The sequence below is a fragment of the Nyctereutes procyonoides genome, unplaced genomic scaffold, assembly GCF_905146905.1.
Source record: "Nyctereutes procyonoides isolate TBG_1078 unplaced genomic scaffold, NYPRO_anot_genome, whole genome shotgun sequence".
Lineage (NCBI taxonomy): Eukaryota > Metazoa > Chordata > Mammalia > Carnivora > Canidae > Nyctereutes > Nyctereutes procyonoides.
Window position 1 is genome coordinate 15,561,482 of NW_026575020.1, and position 23,337 is coordinate 15,584,818.

General features: G+C 37.8%; 1 protein-coding gene across 6 annotated transcripts in view; it reads right to left on the bottom strand.

Moving 5' to 3' along the window:
• Positions 1-23,337, bottom strand: part of TRIM37 (tripartite motif containing 37) — a 133,259-nt gene that overhangs the window by 67,052 nt on the left and 42,870 nt on the right. For all 6 annotated transcript variants that reach the window (XM_055317320.1, XM_055317353.1, XM_055317328.1 and 3 more), the window contains exons 10-12: positions 22,014-22,064; positions 20,561-20,642; positions 17,797-17,873 (exon numbers count right to left, since the gene is read on the bottom strand). In XM_055317320.1, coding sequence (XP_055173295.1) covers positions 17,797-17,873; positions 20,561-20,642; positions 22,014-22,064 — 210 coding nt within the window. The remainder of the gene's footprint in view (positions 1-17,796; positions 17,874-20,560; positions 20,643-22,013; positions 22,065-23,337) is intronic.

A 23,337-nucleotide genomic window follows, 5' to 3' on the forward strand; every position in this document is an offset into this window, starting at 1 on the left:
CTTTGTGTATGGTGCAAGAGAGTGGTCTAGTTTCATTCTTCTGCATGTGGATGTCCAATTTTCAGAGCACCATTTATTGAAGAGACTGTCTTTCTTCCAGTGGATCGTCTTTCCTCCTTTATCGAATATTAGTTGACCATAAAGTTCAGGGTCCACTTCTGGGTTCTCTATTCTGTTCCATTGATCCACGTGGCTGTTTTTGTGCCAGTACCACACTGTCTTGATGACCACAGCTTTGTAGTACAACCTGAAATCTGGCATTGTGATGCCCCCAGATATGGTTTTCTTTTTTAAAATTCCCCTGGCTATTCGGGGTCTTTTCTGATTCCACACAAATCTTAAAATAATTTGTTCTAAGTCTCTGAAGAAAGTCCATGGTATTTTGATAGGGATTGCATTAAACGTGTAAATTGCCCTGGGTAACATTGATATTTTCACAATATTAATTCTGCCAATCCATGAGCATGGAATATTTTTCCATCTCTTTGTGTCTTCCTCAATTTCTTTCAGAAGTGTTCTATAGTTTTGAGGGTATAGATCCTTTACCTCTTTGGTTAGGTTTATTCCTAGGTATCTTATGCTTTTGGGTGCAATTGTAAATGGGATTGACTCCTTAATTTCTCTTTCTTCAGTCTCATTGTTAGTGTATAGGAATGCCATTGATTTCTGGGCATTGATTTTGTATCCTGCCACGCTACCAAATTGCTGTATGAGTTCTAGCAATCTTGGGGTGGAGGCTTTTGGGTTTTCTATGTAGAGTATCATGTCATCGGCGAAGAGGGAGAGTTTGACTTCTTCTTTGCCAATTTGAATGCCTTTAATGTCTTTTTGTTGTCTGATTGCTGAGGCTAGGACTTCCAATACTATGTTGAATAGCAGTGGTGAGAGTGGACATCCCTGTCTTGTTCCTGATCTTAGGGGAAAGGCTCCCAGTGCTTCCCCATTGAGGATGATATTTGCTGTGGGCTTTTCGTAGATGGCTTTTAAGATGTCGAGGAAGTTCCCTCTATCCCTACACTCTGAAGAGTTTTGATCAGGAATGGATGCTGTATTTTGTCAAATGCTTTCTCTGCATCTAATGAGAGGATCATATGGTTCTTGGTTTTTCTCTTGCTGATATGATGAATCACATTTATTGTTTTACGAGTGTTGAACCAGCCTTGTGTCCCGGGGATAAATCCTACTTGGTCATGGTGAATAATTTTCTTAATGTGTTGTTGGATCCTATTGGCTAGTATCTTGTTGAGAATTTTTGCATCCATGTTCATCAGGGATATTGGTCTATAATTCTCCTTTTTGGTGGGGTCTTTGTCTGGTTTTGGAATTAAGGTGATGCTGGCCTCATAGAATGAATTTGGAAGTACTCCATCTCTTTCTATCTTTCCAAACAGCTTTAGTAGAATAGGTATGATTTCTTCTTTAAACGTTTGATAGAATTCCCCTGGGAAGCCATCTGGCCCTGGACTCTTGTGTCTTGGGAGGTTTTTGATGACTTCTTCAATTTCCTCCCTGGTTATTGGCCTGTTCAGGTTTTCTATTTCTTCCTGCTCCAGTTTTGGTAGTTTGTGGCTTTCCAGGAATGCGTCCATTTCTTCTAGATTGCCTAATTTATTGGCGTAGAGCTGTTCATAATATGTTTTTAAAATCGTTTGTATTTCCTTGGTGTTGGTAGTGATCTCTCCTTTCTCATTCATGATTTTATTAATTTGAGTCTTCTCTCTCTTCTTTTTAATAAGGTTGGCTAATGGTTTATCTATCTTATTAATTCTTTCAAAGAACCAACTCCTGGTTCTATTGATCTGTTCCACAGTTCTTCTGGTCTCAATTTCGTTGAGTTCTGCTCGAATTTTAATTAACTCTCTTCTTCTGCTGGGCGTCGGGTCGATTTGCTGCTTCTTCTCTAGCTCCTTTATGTGTAAGGTTAGCTTTTGTATTTGAGTTCTTTCCAGTTTTTGAATGGATGCTTGTATTGCGATGTATTTCCCCCTCAGGACTACTTTTGCTGCATCCCAAAGATTTTGAACAGTTGTATCTTCATTCTCATTAGTTTCCATGAATCTTTTTAATTCTTCCTTAATTTCCTGGTTGACCCTTTTATCTTTTAGCAGGATGGTTCTTAACCTCCACGTGTTTGAGGTCCTTCCAAACTTCTTCTTGTGATTGAGTTCTAATTTCAAGGCGTTATGGTCTGAGAATATGCAGGGGACGATCCCAATCTTTTGGTATCGGTTCAGACCCGATTTGTGACCCAGTATGTGGTCTATTCTGGAGAAAGTTCCATGTGCACTTGAGAAGAATGTGTATTCAGTTGAGTTTGGATGTAAAGTTCTGTAGATATCTGTGAAATCTATCTGGTCCAGTGTATCATTTAAAGCTCTCGTTTCTTTGGAGATGTGCTTAGAAGACCTGTCGAGGGTAGAAAGAGCTAGATTGAAGTCACCAAGTATAAGTGTATTATTATCTAAGTATTTCTTCACTTTGGTTAATAATTCGTTTAAGTATTTGGCAGCTCCCACATTCGGGGCATATATATTGAGGATTGCTAAGTCCTCTTGCTGGATAGATCCTTTAAGTATGATATAGTGTCCCTCTTCGTCTCTCACTACTGTCTTCGGGGTAAATTTTAGTTTATCTGATATAAGGATGGCTACCCCTGCTTTCTTTTGAGAACCATTTGAATGGTAAATGGTTCTCGAACCTTTTATTTTCAGGTTGTAGGTGTCCTTCTGTCTAAAATGAGTCTCTTGTAGACAGCAAATAGATGGGTCCTGCTTTTTTATCCAGTCTCAAACCCTGCGCCTTTTGATGGGGTCATTAAGCCCGTTCACGTTCAGAGTTACTATTGACAGATATGAGTTTTTGTCATCATGATATCTATTTAGTCCTTGTTTTTGTGGATTGTTCGACCGAACTTCTTCTTAAAGGGGAATTTTAAGAGTCCCCCTTAAAATTTCTTGCAGAGCTGGTTTGGAGGTCACATATTCTTTCAGTTCCTGCCTGTCTTGGAAGCTCTTTATCTCTCCTTCCATTTTGAATGAGAGCCTTGCTGGATAAAGTATTCTTGGTTGCATGTTCTTCTCATTTAGGACCCTGAATATATCCTGCCAGCCCTTTCTGGCCTGCCAGGTCTCTGTGGAGAGGTCTGCTGTTACCCTAATATTCCTCCCCATGAAAGTCAGGGACTTCTTGTCTCTTGCTGCTTTAAGGATCTTCTCTTTATCTTTGGAATTTGCAAGCTTCACTATTAGATGTCGAGGTGTTGAACGGTTTTTATTGATTTTAGGGGGGGATCTCTCTATTTCCTGGATCTGAATGCCTGTTTCCCTTCCCAGATTGGGAAAGTTTTCAGCTAGGATTTGTTCAAATACATATTCTGGCCCTCTGTCCCTTTCGGCGCCCTCGGGAACCCCAATTAAACGTAGGTTTTTCTTCCTTAGGCTGTCATTTATTTCCCTTAATCTGTCTTCATGGTCTTTTAATTGTCTGTCTCTTTTTCCCTCAGTTTCCCTCTTTGCCATTAACTTGTCTTCTATGTCACTCACTCGTTCTTCCACCTCGTTAACCCTCGTTGTTAGGACTTCTAGTTTGGATTGCATCTCATTCAATTGATTTTTAATTTCTGCCTGATTGGATCTAAATTCTGCAGTCATGAAGTCTCGTTGAGTCCTTAATGCTTTTTTCTAGAGCCACCAGTAGCTGTATAATAGTGCTTCTGAATTGGCTTTCTGACATTGAATTGTAATCCAGATTTTGTAACTCTGTGGGAGAGAGGACTGTTTCTGATTCTTTCTTTTGAGGTGAGGTTTTCCTTCTAGTCATTTTGCTCAGTGCAGAGTGGCCAAAAACAAGTTGTATTGGGAAAAGGAGAGAAAGAGAGAGAAGGAAAGAAAAGAGAAAAAGAAAAAAGAAAAAGAAGAAAAAAAAGGAAAAAAGAGAAGAAAAAGAGAAAGAAAAAGAAAGGTGAAAAAAAAGAGGGGGGTGGGGGAAGCAATCAGAAATCAAAAAGAAAAGAAAAAAGAAAAAAAAAACAAAAAAAAACACGGGGGAGTATCTTCTGAATCTGTAGACTTTAAGTCCCTTGACTTCCCCTGGAACTGGTCCGTCCAGCTGGTCTTCTGGGGGACGGGCCTGTTGCGCTGATTTTCAGGTGTTAGCACTTGGGGGAGCTGCTCTGCCCCTGACTGCTGCAGGGCTCAGCGGGGGTTGTTTACACCGTGAGGCCCCAGAAGGAACAGCCGCAGTTGCTATGGCAACTCTGGAAGCCTGGATTCAGCCTCCGCAGGAACTACGGGGCTCGGGGCTCTCGGCTCTCCGTCTGCAGGGCCTGGAGGCTCCAGGGCGGGGCCGCTGATCTGCTCAGCTCGGGGCAGGAGTGTCCTTGCTGTCCTGGGCCCTCCCGGTCTCTGCCTGTCCCGGGGGAGGCCGGATCCTGGGCTGTGTCCTGGAGCCCTGTTCTCCGGGGCCTGCGCTGTTGGATTCGCGTTCCCGCCCCGCAGCTCCCTCCGTAGAGCCGCTCCCGAGCCCCTCCGAGCTGCTCCGGCCCAGCCGTGCTCGCTGCAGACCTTAGGGAGCTCGGCGCACTCTCCCGGGGCGCAGGTTGTCAGTTAGTGTCCCAGGGAGCCCGAGGACATCCCCGCCCTCCTGGGTCCTGCTCCAACTCCCTGCGAGCCCCTTTCCGCCCGGGAAGGTTGGTGCAGCTCCTGCTTCTCCGGGACGGGGCTCTCCTGTCCTGGGGACACTCGCCCCGGCCTTAGCCCGGCTCCTCGCGGGGCCCCTCCCCCTCGGAGGCCTTTTGTTTCTTTATTTCTTTTCCCCGTTTTCCTACCTTGATAGAAACGCGAACTCTTCTCACTGTAGCCTTCCAGCTGTTCTCTCTTTAAATCTCAGGCCAAATTCGTAGATTTTCAGGATGATTTGAAGGTTATCTAGGTAATTTTTTGGGGACAGGTGATTTGGGGACCCTACTCTTCCGCCATCTTGCCCCTCCCTTCACAAAATTTAAAATGTTGTACATCAAAAGACATCATCTAGAAAGCAGAAGTGTTAGAGGCCAATTGGACATTTAGGTAGTCAGGGCTAGGGTCCTCAAAAAACAAAACAAACAAACAAAAACAGGAAGCCAGGACTGCTAAGAGAAAACCGCACTAGCTTCCTGTTTTATGGCTTAGACAAGGCCATAATAGCATCCTGTCTGGCAGCCTCTGTACAAGTGATTTTTGCAAAACATCCTGAAACAAAAACAACCATAAAACACTGGTCTCCATCACAAGTTGAGGCGGTTAGTCTTCAGATGTCAGCCCAAAAACCCAACCACTACACATGAACAGTAACCTGATAGGTAGACAGGTGCATGATGCAAGCCCTGACTGGCACCCCTTAGTGGCCAATCTACAGGGGCCCACACTCAAAAGTGTTCCTCAAAAGAGCTTATAAAAACCCCTAAATTTGAATGCCAAAATGGCAACCCTCTTGGGTTTCCTTCCTCTCTGGGAACTTTGTACTATCACTCAATAAACTTGCTTTGCTGCCCATCACTCTTCATCTGGCCTACCTCTTCATTCTTCGAAAAGGCAGGACCAAGAGCCAAGGGCCAAGGGAACACCAATCATGTAACAAAAGGACAAACCTACAGAACGGGAGAAACTGCTGTCAAATCATGCAAATAATCTGATAAGGGGCATTCAAAATATATAAAGAATTCCTATAACTCAACAACAAAAAGCAAGCACCCCATTTAATAAGAGGCAAGAGGGGGTGCGCCTGGGTGGCTCAGTTGGTTCAGTGTCTGCCTTCAAGCTGGGTCATGATCCCAGGGGGCTCAGGGTAGTCTGCTTCTCTCTGTCCCTCCATCCCACTTATGCATGTGCTCACTCGCTCTTTCAAATAAATAAATAAAATCTTTAAAAAAATAAAAATAGGCAATGGACTTGAATAGACATTTCTCCAGACATACATAATGGTCAACAAGCACATGAAAAGATGTTCAACTTCACTGGTCATTAAGGAAATGCAAATCAAAATCACAATGAGATAGTACTTCATACTCACTGGGATGTCTCTAAAATATAATTAAAAATGGAAAATTATTTGGGACGCTTGGGTGGCTTGCAGTTGGGCATCTGCCTTTGGCTCAGGGTGTGATCCCAGGATCCAGGATCAAGTCCCACATCGGGCTCCCTACAGGGAACCTGCTTCTCCCTCTGCCTATGTCTCTGCTTCTCTCTCTCTGTGCCTCTCATAAATAAATAAATAAATCTTTTAAAAATGGAAAATTATTAAGAGTTGATGAGGATGTGAAGAAATATGAACTCTCGTGCAGCCACTATGGAAAAGCTTGGCAATTCCCCAAAAATATTATAAACACAGAATTACCATTTACCTCAGCAATTCCACAAACAGGTATCTATTCAAAAGTAACAACATTATGTCCCATATGAAACCTGTACACGAATATCTCAACAGGATTATTCATAATAACCAAAAGTTGGATACAACTCAAATAAATGTCCATCTACAGATGAACGGGTAAACAAATTGAAGTGTGTGTGTGTGTGTGTGTGTGTGTGTGTGTAAATAAAATGGGATAATATTCAGTCATATAAAGGAATGATATATAAATAAAATGGGATAATATTTAGTCATATAAAGGAATGAAGTTCTGATATGCTTCAACATGGGAGAACCTTGAAAACACCAAACACAAAAGTATAGAAGCCAAACATAAAAGTCCCATTAAGATCTTTTATATGAAAAATCTAGAACAGGCAAATACGCAGAGAAAAAGAAGAGTTGTAGTTATCCACAAACAGAGGAAGAAAGGAATAGGGAGCATTTACTTAATGGGTATGGTGTGTTCTGGGGTGATGAAAACATTCTGAAATTAGAGGTGGTGATGGCTGTACATGTAATGAAAATGTACTAAATTCCACTGAACTATATATTTTATTTTTAAAAAGATTTTGAGACATACACGTGTGTATATATATTATGTATATATACGTATATATGTGTGTATACACACACACACACACACACACACAGAAAACACAAGCGGGTTTGGAGGGAGGGCAGAGGGAGCAGGCTCTCCACTGAATAGGTAGGTAGCCTGATGGAGGGTTCGATCCCAGGACCCTGGGATCATGACGTGAGCCCAAGGCAGAACACTTAACTGACTGAGCCACACAGGTGCCCCTGAACTGTTATGTTTTAAAATGGTTAGCTATGTATTACATGAATTTCACCTCTAAAAAAATGAAATTTCTACTTCTATTTTTAAAATTAGTGAAACACACAGAGAAACAATCAAGGATATTGAAAATCTGGGAGTGGCAGAACATTAATGCAGATGGTCAAATGTATCCAGGATCAAAATAGATTAAAGTTTAAAATCAATATAAAAAAGTGAAAACTCTGTATGAAAAACCATGTTTGAAAAAAAAATCATTCTTTTACTAGCATGACTTTTTTAGAATCATGGGATACAGATCTGTGTTTTTAATAAATGTGGGAATTAATCCAAGTTAAATTACTTACAAAGCATCTCAACCTTAAATTTGAATATTCTAACAAATTCTTTCCTTCTATCAAACTGAAGATCCAAATAAGTATGACAGCTGCTAACTTAAAAATTTTAGTATTACTACATTTACTCTCCCAGGGAAAATTCAACTCTTTTCTTAACAACTCAAAGAAATTCCTTTCTCTAAAACAAGGCACTATATTAAAAGTCAATTCCAGGATGTCATTCATATGCAAATTTATCCAAAAGCCTATACTTGTGTATGCTTAACACACATCTGTAGAGAGATTCTTAAACATAATGAAATTATGAAAGTATCTCTGCAGTGTCTGTCCCAGGTGATACTAAAATCTCCTAGATAATGATACAATGATTTAAGATCTTAGTCTGTATTTTGGCAGTTAAACTACTGTTCAACTCTGAATTCCATAATTGAATGACATTTTAATATTAATGATAAGTATTCAAAACACTTGTCTAGGCTTACTGAAGTGTTAAGAGAATCAACAGATAATAAGATATAATTTTATCAGAATAGAAAGGTCTCACTGAAGTATTTAGATAATCTCTAACAGCTATAGAAATCCTAATCTTTTTTCAACCTTAGTATCCAGAGTAATATTTCATTTTCACTGATAACATTATGCTGTTTGTAACAAAATGTGAACTTTAAATTCCTTAAGTGTATACGGTCAACAATAAAAGCACAGAGATGAAATCAGTACCACAGGCAATAGAAATGTCACAAAATCTACCTATCAGTGAGAGAAAAAGGAGAAAACTTCTCAAGTCAAGAAACAGAGGTAGATCAAGAAATACCTTACTCAAAAGACAAAGAGAGGCCCAGGATTTCATGGTATGAGCTGCTTATGATTCTGCTCACAATTAACCACGTTCCAACCAAAATGGCTGATTTCAGAGAATAAAACAGAACCTGGTAGTTAAGAACAAACCATAGACAACCCCCACCCCCGGAATAAAAGTCTGTTTTAAAACAGATTACTGCTAAACAATGCTGATCTTGAGTGAATAATTTACCTAAGCCATCACTGTATTACCAACTGCGAAATAGGACTAATAATATAACCTACAGTTCATAAGATGGTAGTAAAGCAAAATGGGTTATGTAAAGCACAGTGCTTGGCACGAAGTATATATTTAGTAGTTAGCTGTTCTAGTAACAATACAGGTGAGTCCACTGTTTCAGATCACACAGGACATCTGGAGCTGAGCTGTAACTAAAACATACTTACAATTCAAAGACCAGAATCCTTTCCATATTACTAACATTATTCATAGTTTAACTCACCAGTAGTAACAAGAATATTCTGCATTAAGGTCAGTCTGTGTTGTCCTTGTTAAAGTATAGTCTGTGTGTCCCTGGGGGTCAGTCCCCATCATTCTTTTAGGGATCCAAAATGTCAAAACTATTATCGTAATATTGTTTGCCTCTTTCAAGTGGACACATGCACTAATGGTACAGAAGAATGGTAGTTAAAAATGTACCAGTAGTCATTATATTACTTGGTGCCACACACTTTCAGACAGGGAAAAAAAATACCAGTATCTCTTAGGAACTCTGATGAAGTAGTAAAATTGTTAACTGTTATTAAACCTTAACTCTTGTTAACACAAAATGGGAAACACACACATAATGTACTTGTGCTGCAAAGTGATGTACAATAGTTGTCTTGGAAAAATAACTTTAACTGAGTTGCAAGTTCATTAGCCACATTTTTCGGTCAAACATCCAATGAGGGATCCCTGGGTGGCGCAGCGGTTTGGCGCCTGCCTTTGGCCCAGGGCGTGATCCTGGAGACCCCGGATCGAATCCCACGTCGGGCTCCCGGTGCATAGAGCCTGCTTCTCCCTCTGCCTGTGTCTCTGCCTCTCTCTCTCTCTGTGTGTGTGTGTGACTATCATAAAATAAAAATTAAAAAAAAAATTAAAAAAAAAAATCCAATGAAAAAACAACAAACAATGATTATTCAGTTGTAGATACCCAGCAGACATTTTCTGGACCAAGTCAACTAAGGAAAAAATTGCCAGGATTGGTTGCCAATGACAAAACACAAGGATTCAAATAAATAAACAAACAAACAAACAAATAAACAAATAAGGGATGCCAGGGTGGCTCAGGTGGTTGAAGCATCTGCCTTTGGCTCAGGATCCCGGAATCCTCAGATTGACTACCACATCAGGCTCCCTGCAGGGAGTCTGTTTTTCCCTCTGCCTGTCTCTGCTTCTCTGTGTCTCTCATGAATAAATAAAATCTTTTAAAATAATAATAATAATAAAGTTCTGGAAAATCTGTATGTGCTATGTGAGCTTAAAAGCTTTCTGATAGGGCAGCCCCAGTGGCACAGTGGTTTAGCGCTGCCTGCAGCCCAGGGCGTGATCCTGGAGACCCTGGATCGAGTCCCACGTCGGGCTCTCTGCATGGAGCCTGCTTCTCCCTCTGCCTGTGTCTCTGCCTCTCTCTCTCCGCATCTCTATGAATAAATAAAATCTTTAAAAAAAAAAAAAAAGCTTTCTGATACTTCAAGACTCTCTTGATGAAAATGGTAGTATATCTGCATTGTTACTACAGATTAGTCTGCATTTTTCTAGAGTTTTACCTAGGTGGACTCATATACATGGCTCTTTTTCTGTCTATTCTTTCATGAATAATCAATTTAAAAGGCATTCATGTTGCTGCAGGTATCAACAGTCCATTGGTTTTTATTGCTGAGTCGTATTCCACTATATGGACACACCAAAATTTATTTATTCATTCACCTGTTGATGAAATTAGGTTGATTCTATTTGGCTATTACAAACAAAGATGCTATGAATATTTGTGTAAAAGTCTTTGTATGGACATATAGTTCCTTTTCTCTTGGGTAAATGTCTAGGAGTAGTTTAGCTGAGTCATATAGTAAGCCTATGTTTAACTTGTTAACAAATCACTAAATTTTACAAAAGTGGTTTTATCATTTTACATTTCCAGGAGGAATGCACAAGAACTCAAATTTGTATATATTCTTATCAAAACTTCGTAGGAGCTTTTAATTTTAGCCATTCCAATGGGATATAGAGGTATCTATATTATGTTTCCAGTTCCCTAATAAAAAATGCAAGAGGATATACTGGTATCAGATTGTTTGTAAATTTCCATTTCCCTAATGACTAATGCTATTAATCATCCTAAATAGGCTTATTTTGCCATCAATATATCTTACTTAGTGAGGTGTATAACAAATGTTTTGACCACATGAGGAAGGGAGCTTATTTTTATTGTTGAGTTTTGAGAGTTCCTTATATATTCTGGCTAAAAGTCTGTGCAATTTGAAGAGAACTTCATGGTTTTCATGAAGTCTAATAAATGTGTTCTTTTATAGATTGTGCTTTTGGTTTATAACTAAAATATCATTGCCTAACCCAAAGTCACAGATGTTCTCCTATAAGTTTTATTGTTTTAGAATGTAAATCTAGGACTGTAGTCAATTTTCAGTTAGTTTATGTATGTAGTATGAGGTATGGATACAAGTTTATGTTTTTTGCATAGAGATATCCAAGCATCAGACTATACACCCTCCAGAGCATAGCCTTTGCATCTTTATCAAAAATCTGCTCTTATGAATGTAGGTTTATTTCTGGACTCGAAGTATATTCCACTGATTAATTTTTCTATCCTTATGCTGATACTATGCTATATTGTGTAGGTTTAGTCATCAAATTTTGTTTTTTTTTTTAAGATTTTATTTATTTATTCATGAGAGGCAGAGAGAGAGTGAGCGAGCGGGGGGTGGGGGCAGAAACACAGGCAGAGGGAGAAGCAGGTTCCCTGTAGGGAGCCCGTCGTGAGACTCGATCCCAGGTCTCCAGGATTATGCCATGGGCTGAAGGTAGCGCTAAACCGCTGAACCACCCGGACTACCCTTTTGCTTTGATTTCAGTGATTTTCTCTATTGCTCTTTCAATTTTTATTTCATTGCTTTGTTCTTTATTATTTCCTTTTTCCAGCTTACTTTCCATTTAACTTGTTTTCTCTAGTTTTTTTTTTTTTTTTTAAGAGGAAGGTAGAAAATCTTAAGCAGACTCCATACCCAGAGCACAAGCCCGAAGTGAGCCTTGATCTTACAACCCTGAAATTATGACCTGAGCTGAAATCAAGCTGGACACCCGACTGAGGCACCCAAGCACCTCTTTTCTTTAATTTTTTAAGGTAGATCACTGATTTGAGACCTTTCTGTTTTTCATTTAACAGCTGATCCTCGAGCAGTACAGGGGTTAGGGACACTGTTCCCCACATAGTCAAAACTGTTTAATGCAGGAATAGTAGGTGAACTATGACTTCTGATTCCCTGAAAACTTAATAGACCATCGTCGATGAGAGGTCTTACCAATAACATTAAGTTGATTTACATGTATTTGGTATGTTAACTACTATAGTCTTAAATAGAGAAAAAAATGGTAAAATCATAAGGAAAAGAAAATACATTTATAGTAATATACTGTATTTATTAAAAAAATCTGCATATAAATGAACCTGCACTTCAAATCCATGTTGTGCAAGGGTCACAGTATATTGGCATATATTGCTATAAGTTTCCCTCTACTTACTGCTTTAGCAGCATACTACATATTATAATGTTTTCATTTTCATTCAGTTCAAAGTATCTTTTAAAAATCCCTTATTTTTTTTTCTTTTTTAAAGAGTTTATTTATCTATTCATGAGAGACACAGAGAGAGGCAGAGACACAGGCAGAGGGAGAAGCAGGCTCCCTGCAGGGAGCCTGATGAGGAGCTCAATCCCAGGACCCTGGGATCATGCCCTGAGCCAAAGGCAGATGCTCAACCCCTAAGCCACCCAGGCATCCCTTGTTGATTGCCTCTTTGATCTAGAGTTATTTAGAAATGTTTTACTTAACTTCCACATATTTCAGATTTTCAAAATATGTTAATACCTAAATTGATTCCACAATGGCAAGAGAACATAATTTGAATGTGTTGAATCCTTTTGAATTTACAGAGATACGTTTTATATCTCAGAATATGGTCTATCTTGATAAATAATGTGTGCACTTCTGCTACTGTTTGTACAGTCTGTAATTGTCAAACAGGACAGGTTGGGTGATATTGTTCACATGTACATTCCTGATGATTTTCTGCCCACTTATAATACTGATTAAGAGAAAAGCTTTTGTCTATTTCCCCTTCTATTTCTATTAGGTTTTGCTCCATGTATTTTGAAGATCTGTTTCTGGGGCATAATTACATAAGTAAATGTTAAGAATTTTTATATGTCTTCTTCATTAACTGATCTTTATATCACTATGAGATAAACTTCCTTATCTCTGGTAATATTTGCTTTGAAATCTAATCTATGTTTGACTAGTACTAGTACGATATATCTTTATATTCAAAGTGTGTTTCTTGTGGGTAACATAAACTTGAGTTTTGCTTTTTTAGCCTATAGGAGAATCTCTACCTTTTAACTGGGTGTTTAGACCATTTACATGAATACATTTTGGTATTCTCCCATCTGTTCTTTTATTACCTATTAACTTTTTCTTAAGTATTTGTTTATAATTCCATTTTATCCCCTTTGTTGCTTTCTTAGTTGTATGTCTTTGCATTTTAGTAGTGACTTTACAGTTTATAGTTGTGGTAGGCTGAATATTAACCTCCACCCCAAGACAGTCACATCCTAATCATTGGAATGTGCTGTTGTTACCTTTTATAACAAAAAAAGGGGAGCATGAAGCTGTGATTAAGCTAAGGACCTGCAGGTAAGGGAACTACCCTAAATAATCCATATGGACTCTATATGTAATCACGAGTGTCATCTTAAAAGGAAAGCAGAGAAAGACCTGACAGAGGAAAAAAAAAGGGAGGAAGAGACGGAGAAGGGAGAGAGGGAGAGAGAGAAGGCATTGTGATCAAATGCAGAAATGGAAGTGATATGGTCACAAGCCAAAGAATGCTGGCAACCCCAGAAACTAAGTCAAGGAATGGATTTTCCCCTCATGCCTCTGGAACTAGTACAACAGTACTGAAAACCTGATTTGGAGCTAACAATAGGTTTTAGATTTCTGGCCTCCAGAAGAATGATGGAAAACAATGTCTATTATTTTAAGTTGCCATGTTTGTGCTAATTTATTGCACAACAGTATATATCTTTGGGACACCTGGGTGGCTTAGTAGTTGAGCATCTGCCTTTGGCTGTCGTGATCTCAGGGACCTGGGATCAAGTCCTGCACTGGGCTCTCCATGGGGAGCCTGCTTCTTCCTCTGCCTGTATCTCTGCCTCTCTCATAAATAAATAAAATCTTAAAAAAAATAGTATGTATCTTTAAAATAATCAGAATCTAGCTTTGTTACTGTATCACTTCACATACAGTGTCAGAAACTTCTATTTCCATTCTCTACTCTTTTGGCCTTTATACTTCTGTTATGTACTTCTACATATGTTATAGATTTCAAAATACAATGTTATCCATGTTTTTTTTTTCAATGTTATCCATGTTTAAACAGCCAATCGTCATTTAAAGTTATTTTCATAATGGACATATTTTAATTTACCCATGCAATTTCCAATTCTGGTAGTCTTTATTCCTTTGTTTAGATTCAGAAGTCCCAACTGGTATTATTTTTACTTCTATCTGAAGCATGTGCTTTAATATTTCATACAGTCTAGGGTAGCCTGGGTGGCTCGGCGGTTTAGCGCCACCTTCGGCCCAGGGCCTGATCCTGGAGACCTGGGATCGAGTCCCACATCGGGCTCCCTGCATGGAGCCTGCTTCTCCCTCTTCCTGTGTCTCTGCCTCTCTCTCTCTCTGTCGCTCATGAATAAAAAATATATACAAAAAATATTTCATATAGTCTAGGCATGAAAATGCCTTTATTTCACCTTTATTTTTAAAAAGATATTTTTGCTGAATACAGAATTCTACGTTGAGATTTTTCCTTTAACCCTTTCAAGATGTTGCCCTATCATTTCACTTGTATTCTTTCCAGTGACAAATCGAATTTCATCCTTATCTTTGTACCTCTATATATTTTTTTCACTATCAGTTTAAGATTCCTTGTTTATCTTTGGTTTTGAGCAGTTTGAATATGTGCTTTGGTGTTTTCTTCATGTTTCATGTGCTTGTAGTTGACTGAGCTTCCTGAGTGTGTTCAAGTATTCATCAAGTTTGGGAAACTAGGATGCCTGGGTGGCTCAGCAGTTAGTCTGCCTTTGGCTCAGGGCATGATCCCAGGATCTGGGATTGAGTCCCACATTGGGCTCCCCGTGGGGAGCTTGCTTCTCCCTCTGCCTGCCTCTGTGTCTCATGAATAAATAAATCTTAAAAAAGAATAAAAGTTTGGGAAACTTTCACCATTGTTTTCTTCCCATCCCCTTGTTTGAGGACTTTTCATTATCTACACATTAAGCTGCTTTAAGATGTTCTATTGTTTTAAAATTCATTTTGGACAGTTTCTACTGCTGTGCCTTCAAGCTCATTAATCTTTTCTTTTGCAATACGTAATTTATGGTTCATGTTACCCAGTGTTCTTTTTATCTCAGATATTTTCAAGAAGTTCAATCTGAATCTTTTACATCTTTCTTTTTTTAAAGATTTATTTATTTATTCAGAGAGAGAGAGAGGGAGAGGGAGAGAGCGCGCGCGCGAGAGAGGCAGAGACACAGGCAGAGGGAGAAGCAGGCTCTGTGCAGGGAGCCCAACGTGGAACTCGATCCTGGGTCTCCAGGATTAGGCCCTGGGCTGAAGGTGGTGCTAAACCGCTGCGCCACCGGGGCTGCCCTCTTTTACATCTTTCATATCTCTGCTCAACTTTTGAAAAAAATGGAAAAATTATAAAAATTGTCTTAAATGGCTTTTTCTAAGAATACAATTGTTTTTTTTAAGACTTACAGACTTCAAAAAATGCAAAACAATACAAGTTTTCTCATCAATTATTTTGCTTTAGAATAAAATATATTAAAAGGTTTATTTTTTGGGATCCCTGGGTGGCGCAGCGGTTTGACGCCTGCCTTTGGCCCGGGGCGCGATCCTGGAGACCCGGGATCGAGTCCCATATCGGGTTCCCGGTGCATGGAGCCTGCTTCTCCCTCTGCCTGTGTCTCTGCCTCTCTCTCTCTCTCTCTCTCTCTCTCTGACTATCATAAATAAATAAAAATTAAAAAAAAATTTTTTTAAAAGGTTTATTTTTAAGGGAACTAATAAAAATTAATTTGCTTTAATTTCTAATTCATAAAACATCAATAGAAATAACCCAAATGAAGAAAAATAGTTCTTGCTCAATTTTGAATGATTATTCTCCCCATTATTATTATTATGTTTTCCTGCCTCTTTACATGTCAATTAATCCTTGACGGAAAAGGTATTGTAAATCTGATTTTGATGGATGCAGGATAAATTTTGACCTTATAAATTTTCTTGAGCTTTGCTCTGGGATGCAGATTCGTTACCTGGAAACAATCTGATCCTTTCAGGTCCTTCTTTTATTCTTTTATCTGTTAATGGGTTGGGAGCACTGCTCAGTCTAGGACTAATTGTTCTCCACTACTGAAGCAAAAATTTCCTGAATACTTTCTTAGTGCCCCATGAATTATAAGTTTCTCCACTACAGTAGTGAGAACAACATAGTTATTGCCCTTTATAAGCACCAGGCACCACTCCCTTTAATCTTTCAGATGGTTCTTTCCCCAACCTCAGGGAGTTTCCTCACACGTATGCTCTGATCAGTACTCTGTGAATACTTAAGGGAATCCTCCACACATCTCTGGAGTTCTCTGTGCAGATCTCTTTCTGGAATTCTATCCAATACATTCTAGATGCACTAGTCTTCCTGGACACTCAGCACTACCTCCTCAAACTCAGGGAATCTGCAGGAATCTACCTCAGTTCTCCCTCCCTATGTTATGGCCTAATAAAAACTCTTTCAAGGTGGTAAGCTGAGGCAATCACACAGCTTATTTGTCTATTTCTTATCGCTAAGTAACTTTCATTTGTTGCCTAACGTCCATTATCTAGAAAATGTTGCTTTTCTTCTTTATTTGGTTGTTGCAGCAGAAAGGGTTATCTTTCATTACACTCTATTATAGCTAGAAACAGACATCTCATACCAAACCAACACATTTTAGTGCAATAGAGTAAAATAAAATTCGCTGATATGACTCTAGATTCCACATTACAAATTACATTTAATGAATACAATTTGTTCAACTTCTGTGTAATATCAAAAATAATTCACAATTATCTAAAACTGCTTTTCTAAACGTTCCTTTAGCAAAAAGTAGATTATAAAGGTTTCCAAGAACTGGGGAGAAGGGGAAATGGGATGTGACGGCTAATGGGTCTCTTCATGGAGTGATGAAAAAATGTTCTGAAATTAAGTATCAGTGTTAGTTATAGCACTCACTGGATATACTAAAATCTACTGAATTATGACTTATTTGGTTTTTTTTTTTAAAGATTTTATTTATTTATTCATAGAGATGCAGGGAGAGAGAGAGGAGCAAAGACACAGGCAGAGGGAGAAGCAGGCTCCACGCAGAGAGCCTGACGTGGGACCCGACCAGGGTCTCCAGGATCACGCCCTTGGCTGCAGGTGGCGCTAAACCGCTGCGCCACCAGGGCTGCCCTATGCACTTATTTGTAAGGTTAATATTATAGTATATGAATTGTACCTCATCAAAAAACCGCTTTTCCCAACTAACTACCCATGATATTCAAAATCTGTGAGGCTAGATTTTAAACACTTGCTGCATCCAAAATAACTTATTGCAACAAAAATGAATAGAAGCCAATGTGAGGATCCAGTTGTCTTTCTTAATGCCATACATTAAGAGATTTCCCAAAACGCAAAATAATACAAGTTTTCTTGCCAAGTATTATTTTGCTTTAGAAAAATAGGTATCTTTCACAAGAATGTTATTTATGTTAGTATGCAATAGGTTATTATTTTTAAGTGAACATATAAAATTTTTTAAAGTCAAAAAAATTTTTAAGTTTTCTCAGTTTGAATTTCTAACTCAGAAAATATCAACAGATAGAATCCGTTAAAACATGTGTGCGCACACACACACACACCTCTTTGGGGTTTTCAATAAAATTTAAGAGTATCAAGAGTCCTTAAAGGCATAGAGTTTGAGAACTGCTAGGGGTTCAATATCAGTACACATCTTAACAGACATAACAATAATTAACAATAGTTAATAAAAAATCCTAAGAGGAATGTATGTAAAGACACACTTAAGACTGTTATTTATTACATGTCTTACTTGGAAGTTTCAGGTAAGCCAGCTGACAGTTCCAGAAACACAGACAAGTAGTAACCACGAACAACTCCATTTCCATCCTTAAAAAAAGGAGAGAGTCAACTATACTTCAATAAATAAAAAAAGAGAGAGATGTTACACAGATACAAATTCTAGATCAACTTAAACGTAAAAAACTAAGCCACAATGAAATAAACACAGATTAATATCTCATATTTGGATTGGGAAATACTTCTAAGCTTAAAAGCAGTGACAGAGATAATAAAAAAACAAAACAGATTTGAGTCTATAACAATTTAAATCTTTTCAACATTAAAAAAACCCACAAAAATATTAGGGCATTTCAAAGGAAACTGTCAACAACTATGATAAGAGTTCTAACATACGGGCAGCCCTGGTGGCTCAGCGGTTTAGCACCACCTTTTCAGCCCAGGGCCTGAGCCTGGAGACCCAGGATCAAGTCCCACATCAGGTTCCCTGCATGGAGCCTGCTTCTCCCTCTGCCTGTGTCTCTGCCTCTCTCTGTGTGTCTCTTATGAATAAATAAATAAAATCATTTAAAAAAAGAGTTCTAACATATACAAAACTCTTAAATATCAGCCTTCAAGAAAAGTGAACCACCAAAGAAACATACGGAAAAAAAAAACCCCTACGAGGTAGGAGACAAAAAAACAATATTTAAGATAAAAAATGAGTAAAACACAAAAAAGGTAACACTTGATGTTGAAAGTAATCTAATTTCTATATAACGTCTCTATGTTGGGATTCCATATAAAGTCTGTATGAAGATTAAGTTGTGTAAATTTATATTACAGAGATGTTTAGAAAGACACTAACTCCCTTCTCTGTTTCTCCAGTACTTTGCCCACGTCTACCTTTTTTAATGACTATCATCATTGTAACTACATATATAAACATTTGCTTCACCAACCAGACTGTAAGGACTGAGGAAAGGATTCTTATTATTCATCTCCAGTATCTCTTGGGATATGACTTATTAACCCCTTCATTTCTAGGCCACTTTGCTCCAAAAAGCTTTCAGGGTTAGACAAGATAATTCTTCATTACAAAAAATAAATGAATCATCAAATGACACAAAAAATTACACATTGTGTGACCCCATTATATGTTCTGGAAAAGCAAAACTATACTGACAGAGGGGCTAGGAAGAGAGAAAGAAGGGATTAGTTTAAAAGACAAATCAGATAACATTTGGGAGTAATAAAAACCTGACTGTGGTAATCATCATATGACTATATTTGCCAAAACTTGCTGAAATTAGTAAATTTTATGGAATATAATTTATATCACAAATTATGCTCATTTTAAAAATCAGTAAAAAAAAAGTTGTTATAATTTGGGGTGCCTGGGTGGCTCAGTTAGTTCAGCATCTGAAGTTCAGATTTTTAAGTTCAAGTCCATGCTGGGTGTGGAGCCTACTTAAAAATAAATAAATAGATAGATAGATAAATAAATAAATATTAAAAAATTGGTATCATTGTTCTAATGGCTGAACTTTTTTCTTCTAAATTATATTACTAGAACAATTCCCCTGGAATAAATTAATAAAAAGGAATTAACATTTTTACTCCTGATCTTTATCAGCTCATATTAGAAATTTTTTTTTATTGATCATAATTTTAAGGAAAATGTTTTACTACCTTATATACATGCCAGGTCCAACAAAAACAAAAAACTAGCTTTAAGATTTTTCATAAGGCAGAGGATTTTAAAAATATTGCAGCAATGGCAATATAGTTTACATAACTCTCTAAATCCAAAGAGAAAACACAAAAACAAAAGTAACTGGACAGAAAACCCAAAAGCTCACCAAGAACATTTATAACAAACCAGATGATAGATTATCTCTACAAATCCCAAAATACAAGCAGATAAAGATATATCAATTACAATCATTAAGACTAGTATGATATAAACACCTGCATGGGAGAAAGGACCTCTCCTTTTCTTAATGCTACGGTGCATTTAATGAACCAGATAACAGAAAAACCACAAAATGGCAGTTAGCCACCGAAAAGCCTCCCAAACCAAATACAATAGCTGAAAATGGAATAGGCTGCTCAATGGATTACCGATGGGAGTACAAGGAGGCCTTACATTAAAAACTCTGAGAATTAAATGCAGTCAGGTCACTCTAAATTCTTGTAAATGAATACACAAGCACCTTTCAATACAGGTCTCAAATTATGAATAAAGTGCTAAAAGTGAAATAAAAAGTAAATAGAGAAATAATAAAAGCAAAGAAGGGCAGAGCTAGGACATCTCTCAGAAAATAAAGCACAGTAGTTATTTTTGATTGCCTTCTCACACTGGATAGCTCCATGCAAACGAAATTGGGTCCCTATTTCATGTACAAAATTAACTCAAAATGGATCAAAGATCTAAATGTAAGTCCTAAAACTATAAAGCTTTTAAAAGAAAACAGAAGCTTTAGGACATTAAATTTGATAAGGAGGGGATGCCTGGGTGGCTCAGCGGTTGAGCGTCTGCCTTTGGCTCAGGGTGTGATCCCAGGTTCTTGGGAGTTAAGCATTCAACTCTTGATTTTGGCTCAGGTCATGAGACCAAGCCCTACGTTGGGCTCTGAGGTGGGTGTGGAGCCTGCTTGAGATTCTTTCTCTCCTTCTGCCCCTCAACCCTTGCTTGCTCTGTCTCTCTCTCTCAAAAAAAAAAAAAGGGAACCAGCATGCTACAGAACTCTGAAAGACCTTGGTTTCAAAATTTATTAGAAATATGAAAAACTTACTGGGTAAACTTTTAACCTCCAACAAAGTCCTGAAACTTGAAGAGGTGGACTGTAAACAGGGTCTGCTCTCTGACGCAAAGTGCTGAAGTAAAAGAAAACCAACCAAATCCCAAGATCAAAACGGTTGTGAAAAAACAGCAGGCAAAACCAAACTCCAAGCACATTTTTTAACTTATTTGTAGCCTTAAACAAGTAAATGAAGGTCAATGAACAAATCGAGATTCTGCTGTATAAATTTATATATACTTACATTCTGAAACAAAAGAAAATTTAATGATACTGAAATATTCAGCAGTATCTTCAGTTTCAGGTTTAAAAAAAATTCTCAAAACTGCAACATTCAAGGGGCACCCAGGTGGCTCAGTTAGTTACGAGTCTGACTTCAGCTCAGGTCATGATCTCAGGGTTCTGGATAAAGCCTTGTATCAGGTTCCCTGCTCTGTGGAGAAATTTGCTTCTCTCTCTCTCTCTCTCTCTCTCTCTCTCTCTGAGATCAAGTCCCACTTTGGGCTTCATGCTCAGCAGGGAGTGTGCTTGTCCCTTTCCCTCTCCCTTTGCCCCTTCCCGTTTGTGTGCACTCTCTAACAAAATCCTTAAAAAAATAAATAAATAAATAAAACTGTGGCATTCAAAGGAAAAGGAGAATATAAAAATAAAACCAAGTGTCCTGAATTTAATTACCACCTCAACAAGCAATCTTTCACCATTAGAGAAAAGAAAAAAACATATCTCTTCTTCATATCCCTGTAGTACAATTATCCTTTTCTTATATGGTAAAACTTAAGAAACGTGCTCTTAATATATGTGGAGATATCCTCAGAAAGTTTATATATTTTAGCCACAAAATGATCCCATAAGACAAATGGGAAGTGGTAATAGTCTCACAGTTTGGCCTTATATTGATGGTTATCATCATCTCCTGGAATTTCTCTCCCCAAGGAAAAGTCTTCTATTTCTTGGTTCTCCATTTCCAAGCGGTCTTTGAAGATAGGTCCCTTAAGATCTTTGTGTTCTAAGATCCTTGCTTCTAATCTTAGAGAAAATGCAGTAAAAGCTAACAAAATAACTTGCAAGTTACAAAGCCTACAAATTTCTTACAATAATGTCCTCTCATCCATAATATCTCACTTTCAGCTAAGATAAATGGGCTCCTTCCCACCCCTCTTATTTCTGAGGATGGGTGGTAGGGCCCAATGACTTTAATAATCCCTTTTGCCCCACCTTAGCAAAGGCTAAGTGGATCCTCAGCTTTAAAGAAATGGTTCCTTTTCCCAGACCAGAGAAGCAATATGTCCTGAAGATATAATACAATTCAGACAAATGACCTATATGTTTCTAATATGAAACTTTTTCTTCTAAGATTACATATGGAGTGACACAGTTCATTAGGTTTGCATCCTACCCGGGAATGATACCTTCCTGTATAAAACTTGAGTTGTCAAAAAACTCTTACCTGAAATTTTCTAGAACAAAAGTTGCTGAATCATAAGATGGTACTAATTCACTAAAAAGCAAAAAGGAAAAAAATTATTTGGCTTATTAAGTTTAAAGTTTTACTTAGTTAAAAACCAAAGTTAAGTCCCTTGGTAAGATCTTTAAAATGCTGTTAAACTAAGTCCCTAAGAAACAGTGTTAAATCCTTAATTAAACCATTAAATCAGTGGAATTCATAAACCATCAAAAGCTGACATCAAAAGTTCACAATTAGAGACTCAACAAATACTTTATAAAATAGTTGGGTTTTTTTAGAAACAATATATGACTAAATATTAAAATAGCATATGAAGCTTTCAAAAGTATTCAAGGAAACAGGGAAAGGAAGAAATGAGTGCCTAGGCTGGAAACCTAAAATATGAAACAGATATAAACAGGTTTAAAAAAAGTCAAAAGAAACAACAAAAGGCATCACAATAAATCTGAAAACTTCCTTCTCTAGAACAAATTATGAGGAATATTGACATTCTTAAATATTTTAAGTCCTTACTATATTAAAAATATTTACTAGCAAATAAATCTATACGATTTTGTAGAGTAAGAATCATATCATATGGGGGCATAATCATAATCATATGGGGGCAAACAGAGTGGATAAGCACATTAACAGTTTCTTGACACGGCAAGATTACCGCAGGCAACTTTAAGCTCCATACAGTCTTCTCCAAAGAGAACTGAGCTACACAAAACCACAGGATATACCCTTAGATCATGTGAATAGTTTTTTCTCAAATTGTCATTTGAACACCTCAAAAGTTAGAGTCAGTAAAACATTTATCATAAAAACACTATTGTAGATAATATACATAGTATTATATATTTAGTAAATAAAATTATAAATTTACCAAAAAGATCTATTGCAAGCCATCTCACTACATCTTCAGATATATCTTCTAAAGTTTAATTCATGAAAATTTATTACCAAAATAAGATATAACATCTATAGCATTTTCATACTGTGACAGTGCCTAAAAAAAAAACAGTGATTTGCCAGAAAAACACAGCATAGATTTAAAAATATATTACTTGTGGGGGAGGGAGGGCACTGCCTAAGTGGCTCAGTCAGTTGAGCATCCACCTCTTATTTTCAGCCCAAGTCATGATCTCAAGGCCATGTGACTGGTGTCTGTGTGAAGTTGCCTCTGTCTCCCTTTATCCCTACCCCTGGTCCTGGTCCTGTGAGCGTGCTTCTCTCTCTCTCTCTCTCAAAGAAGTAAAATTTTTTAAAATACATAATGTTTATTTCATGGTAAGTATGTACAGATAAATAGCTTGTATCTTTT